General features: G+C 38.9%; 1 protein-coding gene across 1 annotated transcript in view; it reads left to right on the top strand.

Moving 5' to 3' along the window:
- Positions 1 to 24,460, top strand: part of PRKN (parkin RBR E3 ubiquitin protein ligase) — a 784,012-nt gene that overhangs the window by 153,602 nt on the left and 605,950 nt on the right. The window contains exon 2 of the mRNA XM_072857961.1: positions 7,511 to 7,674. Coding sequence (XP_072714062.1) covers positions 7,511 to 7,674 — 164 coding nt within the window. The remainder of the gene's footprint in view (positions 1 to 7,510; positions 7,675 to 24,460) is intronic.

The raw sequence follows: 24,460 nt of genomic DNA, 5'->3' as shown, positions 1-24,460 counted from the left end.
AAGCTTAATATGATGCCCTCTAAACCTTGCAGTGGAAGTGAATGCCTAATCCCTACTCACCTTTTCCATGCTGCTCATGACTTTGTAGAAAACTGTCATCAGGTACAAATGTAGCATTTATGAATACTACTGTATTGCTTTCCATAAACAGTTGTTTGAATAAAAGTCGATCCTTATTTTTATTTAAAAAGGAAATAAAACAATCGGAAATCTCAATCTTAAAATTTGAGTTAATAATCAAGGAACACTTTTTATGATACTCATTCAGTGTTAGCTAGAACTAAAGACGTTTCCATGAGAGAGTTTATTCCTTGCTAAGAAGAGAAATAACCTCATCAGGGATGGGGTTTTATAGACATTGTTTATGTTAGATTACTACATTGCTCGCTATGTGTGACTGCATCATAAAATCATTTGTTAGGTGAAGGTAATTTACAAATGATCAGAAGCAACCAAATTACTCTAGCTTAATGAGTTGCCACTTATTGCTTGTGTAGGCTCTTTTTCTGCTGTGGCTGTGAAGTTGGCTTACGTTAATGTGCATTAATTTTATTTCACAAATGCAATGATCGAGGAGGCCTAATGCTGCCAGTTATTATGGCTCAGCAGTGAGTGGTAACTCATCAAGTCATCATTGCATATACCTGTCAGTCTGGACTTGGTGCAGAATATACAGCAGGCCATTTTGCCAGGAAAACGTCATACCAATGCATTGATATCTGCAACGGCAACTTGCTCATCTCAGGGTAGTGTTTAAGGTGTTGATTTTCAGCTATACAGACTGAAATGTGTGAAATCATTATCTCCGAGACACTATCTCGCTCCTTGTGTAGACAGCAGAGGTTCTGTAGTTGGATTTCCCTCTTTATAGAAGACGGGAATTGTTGGCAGGATGTTCAGTGCAAGGGCATCAAGACTCGGGAGCTTGCTATCTCAGCTTGGCTCCAATTTGTCAGAATTTGGCAACTTTTTGATGAAAAGACATCTGTTTCAGAGTTTTCTTGGAGAGAGCTAAGGATATTTTTGCTAACTGATGAAAGGGCTACATGAATTCCTATGGGACTGGTTATTCTAATGCTGGTGAGATTTTATTTTATCACATATATATGTGAAGAAAAAAATCATGCAAGCCAGTTGGCCAGAGCTTTGTGACGGTGACAGCAACCTCCAAAGCAGGACTTGATGTGGTGGAAGCAGGATAGAAATCAAAATGGAGCTGCCTGAACCGTCTTGCTCTCCAGTGCTCCTGGGAGCAAAAAGTGTTGGGAAGGTCTCCTATTCTAATGCAGAACCTAGATACACAAATCTGTGAAGAAAAAGACTGCAACCAGTTCCAGGCTGCTGGAGTTGCTGTGGAAAGACACTTCAAAGAACTTTGCACAAAGTTGTTTAACCATTTAATTGAACTTTCAGTAGCATGTGCTGACTGGCTGTATAATAAAAGCTCGCCACAGCTCTGAGCTATTCCTTTACAGTCCTGACCTCAACTTGCAGAGTCTCCCCAACTCATCTTTTTCTTTCAATTTTTTGTTCTTCTTTAATCTTTTGCTTTACTTCTTTCCCTTTTTGCAATTCCCTTGACACACTGAAAATGAAGAAATAACAATGAAAAGTTGTGGAACAAGATTTACTGCCACCACATTATATTGTTTTCTGCTGCTAGTTTCTTGCGCTACATATATCCTACTGTTGCATTTCTACAATTTAGTTTGTAGAAATTCCAAGCAGCAACTGACATTCACTCGGGGTTTATAAAGTGCCTACAAATGTATCTTATGTTCATTAAATATAAAGATTAAAATAATATAATTATATCTTGCTGTATGGTTGAGGATGCAAGAGCCCCAAGCATCTGAAAAATATGTTTTTATTTTATTTATTGAAATAAAAAAGATACCTAGAACAGCTGCCTTCAGCCTGTGCCTTGAGAGGTGATGCACAGTTGTGCCATAACAGAGGGACTTACAGAACATTTCCACAGTACTCTAGCAGGTGACAAGGATTTTACATTATCTCAATTTCTACCTTTCTCTTCCTTTATTTGTCCTTCTCCTGTTTTTAATCTGCACTAAACTGGTTAGTTCTACTGGATAAATTGTTAATCACAGTTTATGGGAAAGATTTAATATTGAAAAGGAAGGGATAATACTTTCTAGTGTGAAATAGTCTAGCTGCAGGTTTTTGAGCTAAGAAGGGCTGTGTTCTCAAGTCCTGTGCTGAGACAAAGAAGAACTGATCACCACAGACAGATACTGTCACAAGACTTTTTTTCCCAGCCTTAGGGAAATACATTTCAAAGGTCTTGTCATCTGACCTCAGTAGGGAAAGGGCTTTTAAAAATCAAAAAAGTTTCACATATATCACACCATCCTTGGGTTAAACCTTGGTTTTATTCTTTTTGTCCCTAGGAAGAATGGGAAATAAAGAGTACTTGAAGCTGCCATAGTTATCATGGACACAATATAATTGCTCAGCAATAAGATCTTAAAGTTTAAATGTGGAATTCTGTTGCCACAGATCATATATTGTAGGTTATAGCTTTTGTTTGGTGTGCAGCGAAGCAGGATTGTGTGATTCACTACTTTAGGAAGAAAAAGAGTTGTCTATTTTATGTCAAAACTAAAAAGAAAATTTGTGTTTTGCACGTAGCAATGTAAAAACATCTACAACTTTTTTTTCATTCTTGGCACAGTTCAGTTGTTTTGGTTCTATGTATCGGGACTGTGCCTTCACAGTTTGTTCACAAGCAGGGCCTAAGTTTCTCCAACATGCAACATTTATCTTCTTGATTCAGAACTGGAAAACCTGTAGGATTGATGACAATGTGGGTTAAAGCTTTGGCACTTTTGGTATGACTTGCCAAAGAAGAAAGGCTTCTGAATCCCAGGGCCCTGAGAAATGGCCTATTGAGATCCTGGCAGGGGTGCCTGCCCACCAGCTTTCTTCCAGCCTTCACCTGAAATTCTGCAGCTCCCCTGCACACCTGCCCCATGTACTTGTGTCTGAGTTTAACCAGTTTGTATCTGCATTTGCTTAAATTTCCAACTGAGTTTGTACTAACATGCTGAATTGTAAATAGGTACAGCTGAGATGCAGGTACACATTTCTTTCAGTATCCCAGTTATATGTGTAGCAACCTCCAGCGTAAGGGATAGACAGATGACCAGGAGCAGTACTGTCTTAAACTGCCCAAGATTTTAGTCACAATCTTCTTCACTCACTTATATTCCCTTCACTAACAATTCTTGTATTAGTTCATGGGGAAAAGTTATTAATCATATTGCATCCTAAGTGATTGAATTGTGCTGCTGACTCCATTTTGATAGTGGATGCAATGATGTGTCATACTGTTTGTGAAACACAAAATCTTCAGGACAGCAATACTTTATTTGGGAACTAGTGCATTTCTGTATTGTATTCATATCAATGAAATGGCTCATTGTACATGAATTTATTAATACAAGTCACTTCAGAGGTGATAACTTCTTAATTTTATTACAGTCACTTGAATACAAATCAGCTAAAAGCCAAGAAGTTGAGTTCCTTGGGAACTTTCAATCAAAATAAATGCTGGGCTGCCTCTATCATGATACACCAGTGTTTCCTCATGACCACAGCCTCCACTTCTTTCTGAGATTTGTGTTGGTGCTTCATTCTGAGAGAGAGAATCTAAACAGAGGGGTCCAGTCAACAGGACTGGAAGAATAAAGGAGTATTTATTTCCATGAAGTGCTGCAGAAGGAAAATATTTTAATACTTACGTGGTACTTCTTGTTCAACAAAAAGAACACAAAAAGTCAATACATTGAATTTTTGATGTATTTGAGATGAAAATCAATGTCAAAATAGCAAAACTTCCCACAATTGGGAACCAAGATTTTAATTCCACTCAGTATTTACTTCTGTGTATGCCTCCAGTCTGTGGTCCAATTGGGGTGGCAGGGAGAGGTGGAGGGGTGCATTTTTACTTCTCACTTCTGTTTCTCTAAGTTGCTAGTCTCTGTCTGTGAAGACTTGTTACATTCTGCTTAGCCAGCTTTAACCTACCGCTGCATGCTAGACCATCACTTCTGTATAGACAGTCTCTTATGTCTTCTTTGCACCTGAATCCATTTCACGTACCCTGCAACTCTGTGTATTCTGATTTTGTACTATCAGTTTCTACGGGGAAATGCATCGCTCTGTACAAATGCAATTCCTGCCCTTACACACAGAACTGATAACTTTCCCTCTGCCACTTAAGTCATTATGCTGGACCAAAAATTTTCTTACAGTATAGGTACATGCTTGAAAAAAAGGGTATTTTCATAGGAAATATGTAAAAGTTAATTTCTCTACAACTGTTCCCTTATGTACCACTTGCTGATCCTTCCAAACAAGAGATTAACACTATCCAACTCATTAAATGTAAAATCAAAATTATTGCATGAAGTTGTACACCTTAGATAGATGTAGAGATTCAGGTAGATACCAAGAGAGATTTACAAAAGCACCTAGGTACCTCTTGATCCCTCTGGGAATCAGATCCTTGTGATATTTACAGAGACTATATCTGACATGACAGTCAAGTCTCACAAAGTTTCCTTTTATCAGACAAGTTTTACTGTTTGTCACCTCTTACAGATGTGGGAGTACGAGAGCTGATCCAAATGGAGCCTCCTTTCTTCAGCTCGGTTTGGCTACTTCTTAACTTTAGTAACTTGATTTCTTTCTTTTGGATTTCCATCAGCAGTTTAGGTCTCAGGTAAATTCTCTAACCTTCTGTTAAGCCAATATTTATTTAACTTCCAGTAGATAAACTTTAAATTCCAAGTCTTTTCAAAGTATGTATTCTTTGGAAGAGGTCTCGAATGTCTGCATAACTTCACCTGTGATCTCATGAATAATGTGTGCTGTTAAGAGTATCAACTTGATAACGATGATTTAATTATTGAGTTGAAATGTCAAAAAGAAGATAAGAAGTTTCTTTTTCCTAAAAAGACAGCTTGAAATATTATATTGATGGAATTCTGATTTTATTCCACAGACTGAAGTTTTGTATTTAATCTTTTTATGCTCTGTGCAAGTAAGCAAAGGTCCCTTCTTGTTCTTCTACATTAAAAAGAGCTGACGGATAGCAGACTTTATAACAGAATAAATGTGTTTAAGGGCAAAATATTTGTGGATTAGAACTTTCCAGCAAGCAAAGTTTGGCATTCTAGCATTTTTCTGAGTTAGCTCTTTAGGCTTGTAAGAGAGTAGTTGTAATCTTTGCTGTGGAGTGCAAAATGTTGCACTCACACACCCATTTCCCATGTTTGCTTGTAGTTACAATTGTAAGACTGAAAATTCTGCTACCTTGTACACGTTGGGAGGAGGAGACTATACCTGTTGGAAGTGAATAAAAATAAACTTATTTGAGGGAAGGGGTGGGAATTTTTGATGATCAACATGAATTATGCTTGCAGTAAGTGTTTTGGATTTATATTGTCTTTAAAAATGAGTACTGCTTTATAATTAATTTAATGACACTCCACTTGTTTATGCTTCTTTTATCAAGCACTTTCCTCTTACCAGCACATTTGATTTGCAGAGTTAATGCACTTGCTAACTTTTTTTCATTTCCAAAACCAACAGCACTGGCTATTTACTTTGGAGATGCATATGTATGCATTTTATGTGTGTATGCGAGCATATCTATATAAATGTATAAAAAAATATATGCGCATAGTCAGATAGTCAGAGCTTAGTATATTAAAAAAGTATATTCCCCATTGTTTTAACTATATATTTTGCTACTGGCCCAGATAAAGTTATTTACAGTTGAGCATTATGAGTTTTCTGGAAAGATGGGGAAATAGTCAGTTCCCATTACCTGGAACTACTTTTTGTCATATAAGTCCTCCTTCACTCTCCCAACCACAATCAAAATAAAATTCAAATTCTGCTGATTTTCTGAACAGTCTGACAATACAGCTTGCACAGTTTAGTTATTTCCAGAACACCTTTAAATAGAAATCAAAACCAGTAACGAGATGTACTACAGGAGACTGTAACATGCTGCAGGGCATATGTACTGCACCCTGCCTGACACAGCATTATGCAATCCTACCCTGCATTTTAGTACATTAAGAGGGTACTTTCAAGTGCAAAACTTAAAACGTTGTGTAAAATTTTATTGGTACATGGCCTTGTCCCTTAAAGATTAGCCAGATCTGAATTGAAGATGTGAAATTGCAGATATTTACAACATTCATTGCTCAGCAAGCAATGGCAGTGTTCTTAGCCATATTCAAATGCACTTCAAGCATCTGACAACTTTGAAGTGTCAGGTAGACTTTATGTGTTTGAAAAATCATAAAGATACAATTTTCAGTTTTAAAAATAGTTATTTCTTTCAACTATATAAATACTTTTGACCTTATGCTTCTATCAGTTGTCAAAAATGCAAAGGAATAACATCTTCAGCTAAAACATTGCAGTGGGAATGGGAAATAAATCTTTAAGAAGGCTGGTTGTTACAATCAATACCCAAGCAATTTAGGTGACAGGTACCCACTATCTAATGGATATAAATGATTTTTTGTTTTATATTGAGTTTTGCTAATTCCTTTGCTTCCTGCCTGTGGGGCTATTGGTTGAAGTGGTCCACTGGGAACATGTCTACTGTTCATACAATCTCCGTGACTGATACAGTTGTAATGAGGTTTTTTCCTGTTTCATAGTTCTTGTAGTCATTCCCCTGACCATGGGCTCAATGAGCACATTCAGACTCCTTATGAAAAACAGATCTGCCCACTGAATGGCAGGAAGCTTATGAGTTTATTTGCCAGACTTCTCTGGATGTATAAACTAGTTGCTGCAGCTCTAAAAATGATATGACTGGTGCAGTAGTGATTTTCCGCACTGAAGGTGGATGCTGGCAGGAGTTATGTATTGCAGATATTTTAGTGAACTCTGAAAAGACCACGCTCTAATACAACAATCCCAAACATTTCTGCTAGCTTGTGATTTTCTCTCTGTCATTATCTTCTGTAGAATTATATCTATGGGAAACCAGTTTATGTGACTGTGCTTTAATGTGTAACAAGGAATTGTTTTCCCTTGTATTATTTAATGCACTTTGGCTCTAAAGCATGCCTCAGTTTCCTGCATTTATTTGTTATGTGCAGTGGGGAAGAGCATGAGGGGCACAGAATGTGTGTGTGCCCCATGCCCACTAAGGTTAGGACTGAACTGAAAATCTGTTGTGCCAATTAGCGACTACTTAGACAGCTACCTATCTGGGTTTCGTTTGATTCTGACTGTTCTCTGTAATTTCTAACACTGCCAAGGGGAAACACATGGGTTTTGTTTATTGGTCACTAACTATTCTGTGATGGGTTTCAAAATGGTACACTGCAGTATTGATAGCTTTTCTCTGAAAATAGTACATGCTCCCTGAAATTGAAGAATAAGCCTCTCGTAGTCTCTCTAGTATGAACACGTCGTGAGAAATGCTCACTTTAAAAGGTGTTTTGCTCTTGTTCAGTGTTTGTCAGGTTCAACTCCAGCCATGGCTTCCCAGTGGAGGTTGGTTCGGATGCCAGCATCCTCCAGCTGAAAGAGGCGGTTGCCCAGCGACAGGGAGTTCCAGCTGACCAGCTGCGGGTGATTTTTGCAGGGAGGGAGCTCAGCAATGACTTGACACTGCAGGTAAGTCTCCCTTGGTAGCTTTGCTTCTGGACTGCTGCCAGCTACACTGCCTCTGCCTCTAATGCTGCCAGTCTGACATTCATGCCTGAGATCTAATAGAATAAATAGTGCCTGGGGATTCCTTGAACTTTACTCCACACTGCTTCATTAATTCTGACCTTCTTAATTATGCATTAAAACAGCAAGCAGGAAGGATAGGGGAAGAGAGAGAATATGAGAGAGAGCACGAGAGCGAGCTGTGCCTAGTGAATAAATGTTTACTGGCTACAGAAGCAAGCCATGCACAATTTCTGTATCTGTTCAATTTCTATCTTACTTATTCCATTTGAATCTTAATGAAGAAGGATGTGAATAAATTGCTCTAAATCAGGTTGCAGAGTCATCACATTTTATAGAATTTGTAACCCAATTGTGACCCCTGGAGGATAGCTACAGGGCTGCTGCTGCTCCATGTGCTGCTGCCTGTGCACGCAGGTGAATGCACTGTTGGAGGGATGGTTCCAGATCAGAAAGCCCACAGAAGTGTATTCCAAACCACTGAACTCATAAACCTGTGAAGCTGAGAGTAGCAAGGAGCATGGAAGAGCAGCTATAAGTAGGTATCTGAATTTCAGCTCCTGAAGGTTAGCTAACTGTTCTCCTCAATAAATGCAGAGGGCTGTTCATCTGTGGTGAGCAGTAGTAAGCATGGAAAGATAGGTTCAACTTTCTCTTCCTTGTTGGCTTTGCTACCGTTACCAGTGCTGCTGCAGTTGCTTTATAAATATTTTTGTTCATCCTGTATGTGGATTTGGCAGTTCACTCGGGTAGCCAGGGCTTAGCATAAGATCACACATTTAAGACATTTGGGGAACTTAGGGAAACCTACTGGCCTTTTGATGGAGTGCAAGTACTGATTTAATGAACTTGCTGTCCTTCTGCAGTGGTATCAAAGAACTGCAGGTGCAATCTGTAGTAGTGCAGGTGATTATATAAAAGATCCCTCACAGGCAGAACTATTATTTCAGATTAATCGGCACTCATATTTCAGAAGTATTGCTGTACTTAGAATGGCTGCTAAGCCTGGGTACAGAAAGTCACTACTGTATTGATGACCTATCACTATTTCTCCTTGGGTATGATATTTACTGCTTTCCAAAGGGTTTTAGGGAGTCTCAGCACACAAAGGAAGGTATAGAAATGTGAATTGTTGTCAGTCTCCAATGCATCACCTGTGGATAGTGTTGATGCATATATTCACGGCATAAACAGAAATGTGCTTCACTTACTTATATGTGAAAACATATATGAAAATGTAAGAATAAAAAAAAAATATGATGTGAATTGTAGAAGTTGTCAGTTGCCAGTTGCTAGATTTGGGTGTCTGTGTTGTTCTGTCAGAAGCTTCTGAACCATTTAGCATTTCCTGGGAAGCTGTAGGTATTGGTGTTACTGCCTTTATGTCAGCACAAAACACAGGTTTTGAGCCCAGTTTTACACTTGCAACCAAGTTTGTTGTTGGCTACAACATACAATGTGTTGCCAGAGTAAATTAAAAATTGCTTTGCAAATATACAGGCCTGCTGATGACTTAATTCTTTTCCTTGGAATGTCAGAATTACCATGGGTAGTCAGGACTTTTCATTATTTAGTAAATTGGACCTAGACTCATTGCTTTGACTCTTGGCTTCTAAAGCAAGTAGGAAGTTCAAAAGCTGTTTCAGATGGTATAATCCATACTTCTTTATTTAAGTGTCTTAAATATTGCAATGATTAATATCACCAGCAGTGTATCAACTGCATTTTTATTCTTGATATTTAATTAAGTGTATTTTACTCTGCTTCTGTGTTTGCAATTTTTTCTGTCATCTATTTGTGTATGTGTATTTATTTATCGTGGAAATTTGTCAGCACAAGAAGAACAGTTGAGGCTTTGAGGTGTTTGAGTTCCTGTGGTAGGCTGTTTGGGGCTTTTTGCATAAAAAGCTGAATGCTAGTAAAATTTGAGTGCTAGTGAAATACTAACTGCTGGCATTTATGTTGCATCTGTAATTTCAGAGTTACCATCACATACGAGCAAATTAACTAGCTCTTGTTTTCTAGACCTACGGATTTGCATGCAGAACAAGAAAAATACAACATAGATGTGTACTCAGCTGATGCTTTTAAGTTATTTTATTGTATAATAACGTAGAATTTCTAGTAAGACCATTTTGTCCTTCCATTTTTCGTAAATTACTTTTGAACTTATTTGCCCAAGATACTGTGCGAGAATCTAGAGGTCAGGAAGGAGAACTGATAGTATTACAGATAATGAGATTATAGAGGATATGGGAAAAGCTGCGGTAATTGCAGGAGTATGGGGCAGGGATATAGGAAATACTCCAGGATAGCAAACTTTATTGGTTTCACAGCTCACAGAACAACTAGATTTGGCTTGACAGCTACTTTAGGATCTCAGGCAGCTGATACAAAACATAACTGAGAATGTGAAAACTGCATTTGTTTTCCTGTTTGGAGAGAAGGAAAAATCTTTAATGGTAGCTGAAACCTGTAAAAAAGAAATGAAGCCAGAATGGACAAACATTAAAGAGAAATTATTATAAGAAAGAAAGTGCCAAGTTGAGATCTTAAATAAGTAATTTGATATCAACAACAACAGTAAAAAAATTGTAGGAAGGGTAGAAGTGAAATACGTGTGGAGACATTTAATTCGGTACCTCGGATAAGTGTTGTGTCCTTGAAAAAAGAGAGGAAGATTAGACACTGATTCAGCTGTGCACAGGGGAGATTAGTATCTTAGCTAGTGACTAAGGGGCAAGTAGTGAAATTAGAGCCATGGTAAGGAAAGATTGGTAATGACTGGATGAAGAATGAGATCTGCAAAATTTGGGTCTCGTAAGAAGGAATTAGAGCAATAAGCTGCTTCCTAAAAGTACAGCAAATGGTGTCACTTTAAGGGTGCTAAATATTCCGAAGAATGATGAAGAGCTCCCTGCTGATTACAGTTCACTTTGGAATGAATAGAGGTAATTAATTAATATATACCCAAAATAGGAATTCTTTCAGAAGGCTGTCATGAGTATATGAGAATGGTGGTAAGATCTCGTGGCAATCATAAAGGCGAAAGAAGAACAGAACCATAACAGAGTCACCAAAGGAATAAATGGGAGGTAGCTGCGTATCAGGAACATTGAAGTGTTGTAACGGGAGATGACTGCTTACAACAATGTTGTCATTGCCTCCAAGAATGACAAAATTAGTTAACAAGCCTTCTGGAAGCAAAACATGTAGTATTTATTGATACACAATTTTGTTCAATGCAAACAATTTGAAATTTCCTACTAGTAATAGAAGCAGTATTATATTAGTACAGGCTTGCCCTTTCTTGGAGAACTCAAAATCCCTTTGTGTGAAGAAGCTCTTTGCAAGCAGTTTGTAAGAGATATTCCCTGCCTTGCAGAGCTTACAGTGTAAATGAGTAAGGCAGACAAATGATGTGATGGGAATCAGTAGCCTGGCTTGTTCACAGTCAGTAGCAAAACAGGGATAGAATTAAGTCTTCTTTTTCCCAATCCAATACTATTTCTTTTTGACAGTGTTTCCTCTATGAGGTAAATGTAGAAAATACAGTTCTTTGAAACAGAAGAAGACTAAGCATGTGATTAGTAGCAGGACTTGTTAGCTTTAGCGCAGTGCTCCACTGAGACAGCTTCTAAATCAGAGTTAGCTTGCATTTGACTGGAGCATAGGCTCGAGGCTTGGAGCATAGGCTTCACATGAATTTGGCTTTGACTGCATCCATCCATATAGGTGCTTTCCTAAAATTATTTATACATATGTTCAAGAAACAAACATGACTAGAAGTATTGTTAAACCCTGGTGTGTGAGACGATGAGCATAACTGAATAGTAAACATTTGAGGTCAATCCAGGGGGCACCTGGTTCTACTGAAAGCACTTTCCAGTGCTATTGTGTGAAAAACTGAAGGACAGAGAGAGCACCTTGTGACGACGGGTCTCAGTTTATATCTCTCCCATTTTAAATATTTATGAAAATAGGGTATTGTTAATACCATTGTTCTCAGTGAACAACTTTTTTAGCAGAAACAGGCATTTGAACAATGGAACATTGCATTTTATCGAAAAAGGACCTTGGGTACCTAAATGTATAGCAACTTTCTTACTCTCTAAGCACAGCTCAGTACAATAGAGCTTCCAGCAGTTCTTGTGTTTCCCTGTTTCAGTTTGCTGAAGGTACAAAGGAGAAACCAGGTGACACAGTGCAAAATGTGTCCCTAACCAGCAAAAAACCCCCATGTGCTCAACTTTAGTTATAAACCCATGAACACTAAGATTAGAATGGGTCTTTTGACATACTCAACAAGTAGTGCCTTTTGTTACAACCTACAGTTTTGTGTATAGGATACTGAATCGGTCACGGGAATATCTTTGCTATTCAGCAGTTTTGCGGGTTAGAGAATACAGTTGAGCCAACATTTGCATACGTAAATGCTGTTTGGAGAGATTTGCTCACAGACATCCTGACTGAATCAATCATCCTATGTGAAATTCAAAGAGAGAAAATGATTTTATGTGTGTGTGTTTAAATCAGTATTTTGGGTCAATATTTGATCGACCTGTGGATCTTTTCTTGTAAAGCTGGAAGAGATGTGCATTGTACTTCTTCAAAACTGAAAAAGCTAGCTGAAGAATACGTAGGTATATTATCGTAATAAAGGAAATCTAGAGATGCCATCTGTGTTGCCAGCTAATATGGATTTGGCTAAATGAGTGGATAACAGTACCACTCACTCTTGCTTTTTTTGATGGCTGCAGACTCACTGTCTGTGACAACAGAGACTCTACACGTTGAATAAGTTTTTCCAAGACTTGTGATGGACCTTGTGGTATTCTATGCCCATAAGGAATGTGGAAAGTACCATGTAGCCATATTTAGTATGAAATTAAGTCAGGGCCAGCTCAGGTCTACAGACTTTCCATATCTGTTTAAGAGGGTACATTGCTTGTTAATTGTTCTGGCAGATCAAGATCTAAATGCATTAATAAATTAGACCTTCGAGCCCAGTAACACATTTCCATTCTGCTTTTAAATGCATTGCTGTTCTATTCTTTTTTATGTTAAGTTTTTCCTGGAAATAGGAGACTATGAAAAAGATTTAACTATAGCTAAACAAGGGATAAATTATCTTCATGTAGTTTGGTAACTCCAGAAAGTGAATGGGCTGTGTTTGAGGGGGCTGCAGCATCTAGGATGGCCTTGAACTTTGCCGGTACCTTCTGGATTCTTCTGACATTTCTTATGTGTTTTAGTTGGTCTGCTGATGGTTGAGGAGAACGTGCGACAGAGTTTTCTTTGCAAACTTTCTGCAGCGTGCACTCTCTACAAAGTTGTATTTAATTTCTAGAAGTATCTGGGTTTTGGTACCTAGATGAATTCTGTGTTGTCCACTAAATCTGGTTCATGGTTCCCTGGAACAGGGTTGCTGGTGCCAGTATTCTTATAGGAGTCTTACTGACTCATAATATTTCTGAATGACCTGTGTTGCCCTTTTAGAATAATTTCCGAATTTCTAAATGTGAGTTTCTTTTGTTTTCCACTTTGCTGACAGTTTCAGTAAATTGGGAGTCTATTGAATTAATTTCCTTTCCATCTGTGGTTGTTACTACTTTCTTATGTGTGAGAACGTGTTCAGGCAGTAGATGATTTATTATTTTTTTTTAAACTTAATTTCTCTTAGGCAGTTAAAATTCACTACATTTAGGCCATTAAGTGGATTTTACGAAATCCATTTCTGAAAGAGCATTTGCTTTGCGTGGGACTGATAGAGAAACCGCAATACTATTTGCATGAAATACAGTATGTTGACAAGAAACTCCTCCGGCAAACCACTGTAGTTCTTCTCAAGACATATATAGTGTTTCAGAATGAAATTATCTTGAAAATTGCCCTGATATTAGATGTGCTTTTGTTTTCTACCTGAACACTTGCATTACACAGACACTTGTTGAATCTTTCTCCCTCGTCATGAGTATAATCCAATTCATATGTTTACAGTGCTGCCCATTTTCTGATTTGGATCTTGCTTTAGGTTGCAGGAGGGAAAATGTGTAAGAAAAAACTTCAAAAAGCTGTAGTTGTTGGAGTGGTGGCAGAGAGTAATAACTTTTATGCATTTGTAAATCATGACAGTAAAAGCTCAGCCCACGTCTTTCATTCACCACCTTTCTAAATTGTTCTGGTGAAAAAGTGTTTAGCATATTGCACACCATTACTAAAAACTATAGTTGAATTAGCAGAACTTCAAGGATAAGAGGGTTATTTCCTTCCTTCCTTTTTCCTCCCTTTTCCCCAAAAGAAAGACATGGTATTAACTATTCTGGTAGACTACATTTATAAGGAAGGATCCATAGAGGCTATGTATTTTCTAATTTGAAACTAAAGTAGAACAACCATTGACAAATATTTGTATTGTGTTAAAAAACAAGCAAAAATAGGATTTATTTAACACTTTACATAGTGAAAATGCTGGATTAAGAAACGGAAATTGGGACAGAATATCTGTGGATTATTTTTTAACATTGAGAATTTTGTGTCTGGAAAGCAAAATCGTAAAGGAAGAGATGGAAACTTCAGTGTTGGAAATATATTTTAAAATAGCAGGTTGCATACCAAATATGCCTCCTCAATACAAAGATGGAATGTAGTCCCTTGCATTGTAATTTCTTTGCTTTAGTCTTAATTTTACTTATTTAAATTTTTACAGCTCTGATCGTCTGAAATGTCATCTGTAATACATTCATATTTGTGATTATCAAGGTCACACAGCTATTTAGTAAACCATTCTGGGTTTCCTTCTTTTATTTTTGTTTTTCAAGCTTTCTCACTCATTTTAATTGAAAATGTGGGAGGGAAACTTAAATGCTTCATATGTGATTACGGTTTTCATCACGGATAAACCTCCGTACCCTAGGAGACGCAGAATTATTCCTGTTAGGAGCAGCTTTGATGGGGAGGTTGAGGGGGGGAAGAAGAAATCAAAAGAACAGGGTTGTTGCATTATGACAGCAAAGGCCCCATGAAAGGAAATAACACAGGTCATCCTAAAAAAATAACACCAATACAGGCTTAAAGAGAAAGAAGACAATTATTTTAGGAGTGATTGAAGCAAATTAAGAATATAATTCCTTATATATCATTTCATTGGAGCAGCCCTCGATGAATTTACAATTCCTAGAAGCTTTCTTATGAACTCTAAAAGCCTGTTGAAGAAATTAATGTGATGCGTTTTAAAAAAAATCAGTAATAAGCAGAACAACAGAGCAATACCATTTTCTCTCCTCATTTAGGCTAAATAAAGAAGCAAAAGTACCCGTTCCACAAATGAAATAATTTTCACTTTCTTCATGTACAGAACAGGTTATTACTTCATTTTTTTTCAGGTAAAATACTGTCTCCATTGATTTAGTGAAAGTGATGCCATTGACTTTCCATGAACCAGCATTCTCCATCTCATTCTCTCTCCCTCTCATTTTCTCTCTCACTCATTCTCTCCCTCTTCCTCTCTCTCCTTTTTTCTCTTTCACACACACACAAAAAATCCTTACTGTCCTGGGGAAGCTCCTCAGCTAGTGTGAAACGCTGTACCTTCCACCCACAGAAGTACAGATGTGACTCCCATTCCTGCTGAGTCCAGTGCTGTTCCTGAATGAATTGATCAGTGTTTTCCTCACCTGTACCGCTTTTCTTATTAGTTTCCCACAGTTCCAAGTCACTTTTCCTGCTTCCATTTCTGCCTCTCCCAATCAATTCCAGTTCTTTGAAGTCTTGTTTCCATCCAGTATCTGTTGCCCATTGCAGTGTTAAACCAGCTTAGGAAGCTAATTGTTCTTTCTAATCTTTCCCTTTCCCAGCCTGTGCAATAAAGGGGGGGGGATAGAATGAGAAAACTAAGTTGCCTTGCAGATCTGCTCTACCTGCCAATGAGCTGACATTTTCTTCTGCTTATGGTTTCTGTCTCTCATTGGATGATATACTTCTATACTAGCTGTTGACCTCCGTGTTTTCTGATTTTCTTGTATCTAACCAAGAAGCTGACAGATCTGCAGGAGGATATAGAGCTACAGGATAATCTGCAGGTAGTGGAGGGGGCCTTGTGGGAAATCTGGGGAGGATTGTGATCTGACAGGGAGTCATGAGAGGTATGCTGCCTTCCAGTGTTCCAAAACGATGCTGAGAGGGTGCCACAACTTGTCAAGAGCACAGACTACTACCAATTGCTACTCTTTCGTGTGGGCAGGAATGACACCGCAAGCCAGAACCTGGGCGGAATCAAGGAAGACTACAAAGCCCTGGGGGTGCAAGCGAAAAGTATTGGTGCCCAAGTTATCTTTTCTTCCATTTTACCAGTTAGAGGAAAGGCTGCAGCCAGAAATAGACATATAATGCAAATCAACTTCTGGCTTCATAGCTGGTGCCATTGTGAGGGTTTTGGCTTTTATGACAACGGGACATTCTTTGATGACTATAGCCTGTTAGAGAGGGATGGGATCCACCTGTCTAGAAGAGGCAAGGGAATCTTTGGCAGCAGGCTGGCCAACTTGGTGAGGCGGGCTTTAAACTGAAGGACAGTTTAAAGTGGTCCAAAGTGGGAGGGTCCAAAGTGGCAATGCTCATTCCATTGCAGCCAACTGGGCAATAAGCCAGGCCAACCAGAACAGTGACAAATGTTCCTTAGCTGCTTCCCAAGATGAGAACCAGAAGACCAACCACCTCAAGTGTATGTATACCAATGCACACAGCCTGGGGAACAAACAGGAGGAGCTGCAGCTCCATGCCTAGTCAGAAGGTTACGATGTCATAGGAATAACTGAAACATGGTGGGACAAGTCACATGACTGGAGGATCGCGATGGATTGCTATAGGCTGTTTCATAAAGACAGGCAGGGAAGAAGAGGAGGAGGAGTCGTGCTCTATGTTGAGAATCTTGAATGTATAGAAGTCAACTATGGTGATTGTGGAAGCCCTATCGAATGCCTCTGGGTCAAGATCAGAGGGGTTGTCTCCAAGGCGCATCTTACAGTAGGCATCTGCTACTGACCTCCAAACCAAGATGATAAGGCCAACAAAGCAATATTTGAGTCACTTAAGCAAGCTTCGGGTCAACAGAACCTGGTTCATATGGGTGCCTTCAACTACCCAGACATTTGCTGGAGGAACAATACAGCAGCTCACATGTCATCTGTCAAGCTCCTGGAATGCATAGAGGACTGCTTCTTCATACAAATGTTAGATGTGCCAACCAGGAATGAGGCACTGGTGGACTTGCTACTCACAAACCAAGAAAACCTGTTTTGTAATATCTCGGTTAGCGATAGCCTTGGCTGCAGCGATCACAATATTGTGGAGTTTGGCATCCTGCTGAGCATGCTGAAGGTTAATACTAAGACAAAGGTTTTAGATTTTAGAAGAGCAAACTTCAGCTCGCTCAGAGCTCAGTTGGGAGGGATTCCGTGGGAAGCTTCCGTGGAGGATAAAGGAGCCAGTGCTGGGAGTTTTTCAAGAACGCTCTCCTGGAAGCACAAAAACAGTTCATCCCCTTTAAAGGTAAGGGAAACAGGTGGACCAAGAGACCCCCTTGGCTTAACTGCAAGCTTCTGAGTCTGCTCAAAACCAAGAGAGAAGTGTACCAGAGATGGAAAAGCGGACGAATACCCGTTGAGAATTACAAGGGCATTGCCAGGGCGTGCAGAGATGCAGTTAGAAAAGCAAAAGCTCGGCTAGAATAGAAATTGGCCAGAGATGTCAAAAACTACAAGAAAGGATTCTTCAGGTATGTAAACAACAAGCAGAAACAGAAGGAAAATATTGGCCCGCTGTTAAACAAGAGAGGTGAATCAGTCAACAACAATGCTGAAAAGGCAGAGGTTCTCAACACTTGCTTCACCTCTGTCTTTACCAGCACTGTTGGGCCTCAGGCCTGGGGAACAAAAATCCAGGTTGATGCAAACACAGACTCACCGTCAGTGAAGGAAAAGTTGGGATGTGAACTATTACAGGAGCTTGACCCCTACAAATCGATGGGCCCTGACAATATCCACCTGAGAGCGTTAAGAGAGCTGGCCGACATCATTGCAGGGATGCTCTCCATAATCTTTGAGAAGTCATGGAGCTCAGGGGACGTCCCAGAAGACTGGAAGCAGGCTAATGTCACCCCTATCTACAAGAAGGGCTTAAAGGAGGATCCAGGAAATTATAGGCCCATCAGTCTTACTTCAGGCCCTGGGAAAGTTATGGAACAAATCCTCCTGGGGGCTATCACAAGTCAAATGAAGCACGTGAATCAGAAAAGCCAGCACGGATTCACCAACGTCAAATCGTGCTTGACAAACCTGATCGCCTTCTATGACAAAGCAACCTGCTCGGTTGATTTCGGGCAAGCGGTGGACATTGTCTACCTGGATTTCTCCAAGGCTTTTGATATGGTTTCCGACAGCCTCCTCCTAGAGAAACTGATTCGTTACGGTCTAGACAAGTGATCTGTGTGGTGGGTGGGGAACTGGCTTACAGGCCGCACCCAGAGGGTGGTGGTAAATAGCTCTATTTCAAACTGGCAACCTGTCACAAGTGGGGTCCCCCAGGGATCAATATTGGGCCCAACACTGTTTAATATCTTCATAAGTGGTCTGAATGGTGGGATCAAGCGTACCCTGATGAAGTTTGCTGGTGATACCAAACTAGGTGGGGAAGTGGGCACTTTGGAAGGGAGAGCCACCCTGCAGGAAGACCTGGATAGACTGGAAAAGTGGGCTAACAAGAACCATATGAAGTTCAGCCAAGACAAATGTTAGGTCTTGCACCTGGGAAAACATAATCCAGGAGTGTAGCACAGGCTGGGATCTACCCAGCTGGGGAGCAGCTCAGTGCAGCCCACCTGGGGTCCTGGTGGACAACAAGCTCAATATGAGTGAACAGTGTGCTGCTGTGGCAAAGCAGGCCAACAGGATGCTGGGTTGCATCAACAAGAGCATCACCAGCAGAGATAAAGAAGTCATTATTCCACTCTACTGAGTCCTTGTCAGGCCACACCTGGAGTACTGTGTTCAGTTTTGGTCCCCGCTATACAAAAAAGACGTGGACAGGCTGGAAAGGGTCCAGAGATGGGCCACAAAGATGATCAAAGGACTGGGAAACCTGCCATAGGAGGAAAGGCTGAGAGAACTGTGTTTTTTCAGCCTTGGGAAAAGAAGGCTTAGGGGAGACCTTATCACCACATTCCAGTATTTAAAAGGTGGCTGCAAAGAAGATGGAGACTCCCTTTCTACAAAGAGTCACATGGAAAAGACGAGGGGTAATGGGTACAAGTTACTCCTAGGGAGATTCTGATTGGACACAAGAGGAAAATTTTTCACAATGAGAAAAATCAGCCATTGGAATCATCTCCCCAGGGAAGTGGTCGATTCCACAACATTGGACACTTTTAAGATTCGGCTGGACAGGGTGCTGGGCCATCTTGTCTAGACCATGCTTTTGCCGAGAAAGGTTGGACCAGATGATCCTTGAGATCCCTTCCAACTTGGTATTCTATGATTCTATGATCTCAGACAGGTGTGTTCCTGGCAGGAGAACAGCCAGGCCCTCCTGTGAGATATTTGACTTCATGCATATCTTCATATCAGTTTGTCTATATATGTGTGATAATGTATAAAAAGTTATCACCTTATTTTAGGTAATTTTGAAAAGGTATGTAAATGTTGGCAATTTTTTGGTTGATGAGGATACACTTCTCATGAAGAGACATGTACATGACACCACAGTTGCTAGTTTTATGGTAAAATTAATATAAAAAAGATACCAATGATGAAACATCTTTAAACTTCAAAAACAATTCTAATACAGTTTTTCCCTATTAACTATTTGACATAAAACAGCATGATGGAAACATATAAAAGTTTTATTGTCATATATTTGGTATGCGTGATATACCAGAGCTCTGACTTCGTGATTTGTTTCTTATGCAGCTCATCCCAAATTATCCTATAAAATATTTTTACTGTACTACCTTAGCATCTTTAACATATCAATCTCATCATTTGTATCTTTCACAGTATGCAGCATATTGTGAGTTCAAAACAGATAAAAGTATGCAAGTATGTTTAAGTACAGAATATAATAGCTACTTTCGTCTTTAACCAACATCATTTAACCTTTATTCCTGCATTATTTTTGTTACCCTAGGTGGTGATTTGGGGTCTTTGTTTACCATATATCTTATAGCAGTGTGTTTATTACTATAGCTTAAGAACACGTAACTGAAAGTGTCTGAGCTTCAGGAAAGGAAGAATCAATGCAATTTTAAAACATCTTAATGTTTCTACTGTCAGAATTTTATAGCAAAAATGTCTCAATGGCAGTAAATGACAATAAATAAATTAAAATGACCAATTGGATATATATCATTGGAAACCTTAGTCTTTGTGACAGTGTTCCCTTTTTCTTTGTTAATGGTGAAAACTGTAGTGCCTTTCTTCTGAATGTACTAAGATGCTCAGCTTTATAATACTGGAATTTTTATGTAATATTTTATGTAATTTTTTTTTCTGGGCAGCAAGTAGTAGTGGAAACTTCTGTTAGTTTTCTCAAAACAGTTTTATAAATTTTTGTGCCGTCATAGGAAGATTTTCAACGCATTCCACTGGGACAAAGGAAGAGAGGAAGTGGTGCAACAAAGCAGCAGAATAACAAGGGGAAGAAAGGATACATGTAGAAATATATGCCATGCTGATGTAAACATTTCAAGACTGAGTATCAGAAGACTAGAAGGATTGTGGGAATTTCAGATAAAAAAGGTTCAGGTAGACCTGAAAGGTTTGAGAGAAGGGGTTATGCTTAATTATATGGCATTTACTAAATGTGAGGGAGATGAGATGAGCAACTGAAGAAAAATCTATTATACGGCAGAGTTCATGAAGCATCTGAGGTTGTCCTACCAGGCAGGAAAGCAAGAGGTAAGGTGAAGGTTAAGATATATTAAAGATGACTGCAAAAGCAAGGAAACCCAAGGAATTGGATTGCAAAAGCGTATGAATTGACAGCAACCACTGGTAAGCCACCATTTAAAAAATTTCCAGTAACTTTTGGAATTGGAAATTGTCAATGTGTTAATATAATTTGCAATGCAAGGTTACTTGAGGAGAATATAAAGAACTACATTCAAGGCCTGAAACCTAAAATAACGGAGATGAACATGTTACCACCTTCACAAGAGGTGTGATTGCATGCAGAAATCTACCTTAGTGGTAGACCCACTTAGTGGGTCACCAGACCCAAGTGATTTCTTAAGCATATCATCAGATAAGATTAAAGACTTCTCCCTTGCTCAATGGTGATCTTTTTTTTTTAAATTTAAAAGACTAGGACTTTATTCAGTACATTTGTAAAGAAGACAAAAGAAATCCAAACTGAAGAGCAGTAATCCATGCAAGTCTATTGTCTGGGAAACTGATTTAGGAAATACTCCAGCACATTTACCTGACTTGAGCTAGTCTGTGAATGCATTACCTACAACAATAAATTGAAACAAAATATAAAACTTAAACTTGCTCAGCATACTCAATATTACCATTTAAAATGAAGGCAGATACTGGGAATTGTTATCCTATAATCCAGCAAGGCAAATGAATGACTGCAGAATTGCACTGCAGAATTGTGTTCAATTCCAAATACATTATAGGAAACAAGATTTGGGGAGGTTGAACCAGTAACTGTTGATTTGGTGGGATATATTTTCAACCAGAAATGTTGGCCATATAAGCACTGTTCAGCTAGGTAAGCACTTAGCCTTATTATAAATTAAAGCTATGAGTTCTAATTCTGATTTCAGAAGAGTGGAGAAACTGGATGCAGTAACCCATAACTGCATTAGTACCTACACTATATGCCTGCAATGATTTGTGCACTTGCTTTTCAGAGGACCATTCTGTAAATGCCATCCTTTATCACTGCAGAGGTAATAAAAGCAGCATCCCCAGAAGTGTTCATTTCCGATGGAATTCATTGCTGATCTCATCTATTTAAGTGAATGCAAATGAAAGTTCTCTCTCCTGTTTCTCTGAAGGATTGATGCATTTCTGACTGGTGAGCACTGCACAGTGTCAGTCTCCAGAAACAAATGGAGGAAGATTGACACAGAATGGGTTCATACCTCAAGTAGCCACAGGATTTAATCTCCTTGTGTCTCTGAGTGTATATGTGTCAGTCATAAAGCAGTCTGTGAATTACTTATCTCCTGACATAATTCAAATCTCTCAGAAACGTTATTTTTCTATTAAAAAGAAGGATTGACTTTGCAAGGCCCCTGTGGGCTATAGAAAATATTGAAAAAATTGCTATTGATAAATAAATGAAATCTAGAACTGTAGAGAGAGTTCACTTTGTTCACATTTATGGAAACTTTCATATGTTTTGTTGTTTCACTGCATTAGGAGACATGCTACTTCCATTGTAAAGTGATTTAGTGTGATGTATCGTGTATTTATAGTTAAAGCTAAAAATTGAACTTTTCTAGCAGCAAAGAACAGTAATAGCCCTGTAGGATATACACGAGCTCACAGTAAGACCAGTATCTGCAATTCTAAAGTTGCACTGTACTGGAGACCATCAGTCAACACCGGGGTTTCTAGTGCTGCTTATATGAGAGAAGTTGCATTAGAGTTTAGAAAAGAGAGGATTTGAGAGAGAAATAACCTTTCCTAAAATGAGAGAAAGATGAGGTTTGCTTTTGAGGCTTCTTTTGTCATTGCCCACTTTGAAATCTCTTTGTGGTAGCTTCGTTCAGTCCTTTTTAAAATAGCATTGGCGTCCTGACATTTCAAAAGGTGCATACCAGGAACGGCATGTGAGGTCTTGTTGCTGAAGAAGTGTGTGTCATGTCCTGACTTCATTACGCTACAGGGAGGAGGCTGCAGTATGTATTTTAATGTCCCTATAACTCAGTAATCTTCATAGTTATGTAACTTTATGTAGTTTTGAAGAAGACTACTATTTTCTTGAGTAAAATGGAACTTGAAGAAATGCCTTATTTGGCTATGTCAGGCTGGTAAGTTTCCTGTGTAAGTCAGGAAAAGCTTATGACATGCACTTATATTTCTGATAGAAATTTATTTATACTAATGAATTTTATCCTTTTTTCATTGTAATAGTAAGTTACATCCATGTGATTTGATTATATCAAGGTGCATTAATTCATTTCGAGGCTTTCATCCTGGAATGTGAACTGCAGGTTTTCAGCTACAAGAGGCACTACAACCTGCTGTTATGTGTCCAAATAATCACTTACAGTGCAATCTGCCAATACTGCTGCTTTTATATTTTAGTATATTGTTATGTAGACTATGTTAGGGGTTCTTTCTTGTGTAGTCAAGATACATTGACTGTGTAAGAAAAAGTACTCTTTCTGTACGCTTTGCTTATTCGCTTCTCATGTGGACTTTTTTTTTTTGTTGATTGTAAATGTGTTTACTGTAGTCAAGATTTCACCCAATGAGGAGTTCAGGTTGATGATCTGAGGTCTCACAGGCCAGCCTTTTGGAGACTTCCTACCCTGGGGCTGAATGAGTATGAATCAAACTTGCATTTTTTAGTAAACTTCAATTTAGAATTGTGGGCTTTGATGTTTTTGTTTGTTCTATACTTTACCTCTTCTGCAATTTATTACACTTTTCTGTAAGATAGGTCAAATGCTGTGTTTTAAAATGTGTGTGTTTTAAAGTGAATGTTCTGTGGAAGAACCAAGGTGCTATGTTCTTCCCTTCTGCCTACAGCAGTCTTCCGTTTTAATTCAGCGGGAAGATATGTATTTTATCATGCATGATTTCGGTGGATAATAACTAAAGCTTACTCTCAGTTTATTTTCAGCTATTAGTTTTGAAACAATAGAACAACAACTGCAAAGCAAAAGCATACGTTAATGATGACCGCATATGTTAAGATGCCCACTTTAGGCAGTAAAGCTGGACAGATAATACTGCTAAAGGTTGAATCTTTGTATGTCCTTGACTTTCTTACTTTCTACAGAGCTAATTACCAAAGTCCTCCGACAATTTTGATTAATCTGTATGATTAGGATATTTTGGAAGTTGAAAGAAATAGATCACAGAGTTAATTGAACTTCATGAAAAAGAAGCTCAAACTCATAGGACCTCCTGATTCAGTTTGGTAGAGAGCAGTCAATCACTGTACCAAAAATTTCATTTGCACCTCTAGCCACTCAGCACTACACAGTGGACCGCTGCTGATTTCCTGCTGTCTCTCAGGACTGTCCTACTGATGCAGAACATCATAGCTCAGGACAGTCAGGAAAGGGAGCACAGACATCTAGTTCATGCTCTGTGAGTTTGGGAGCCACAACGCTCCACTCGATAAGCAGCATATACAAATTAGCTATAAAGTGACAGTGTATATAGTAATAAGGCTTATTCCCATTTTCCACCTAAGCACAGGTATGTAGGTCAGGTGTTTTAACTTGGGTAAGGAGTGCCCTTGTTTTTATTCATTCTGCAGTGCAGTCTTGGAATGCATGAAAACGGGGTTTTTTTGGTTGAAAAGAAGATGCACTCCAGCTGCTACTGGCGTTCAGTCTATGGAATTTGACTGAAGCGAATCTGAAATAAAAACCCTCTGAAATACCCATTTTGTGGGTAGTGGGTCCTCAGAATCAGTTGTTTGGCTCTGCAGACTTGCTGTTGCTGGGCATCACTACTTACTGACACAGGCATAGCCATTCTTC

The sequence above is a fragment of the Ciconia boyciana genome, chromosome 3 (assembly GCF_034638445.1).
Source record: "Ciconia boyciana chromosome 3, ASM3463844v1, whole genome shotgun sequence".
Taxonomy (NCBI): domain Eukaryota; kingdom Metazoa; phylum Chordata; class Aves; order Ciconiiformes; family Ciconiidae; genus Ciconia; species Ciconia boyciana.
This window is presented reverse-complemented; position numbering and strand designations above follow the sequence as displayed.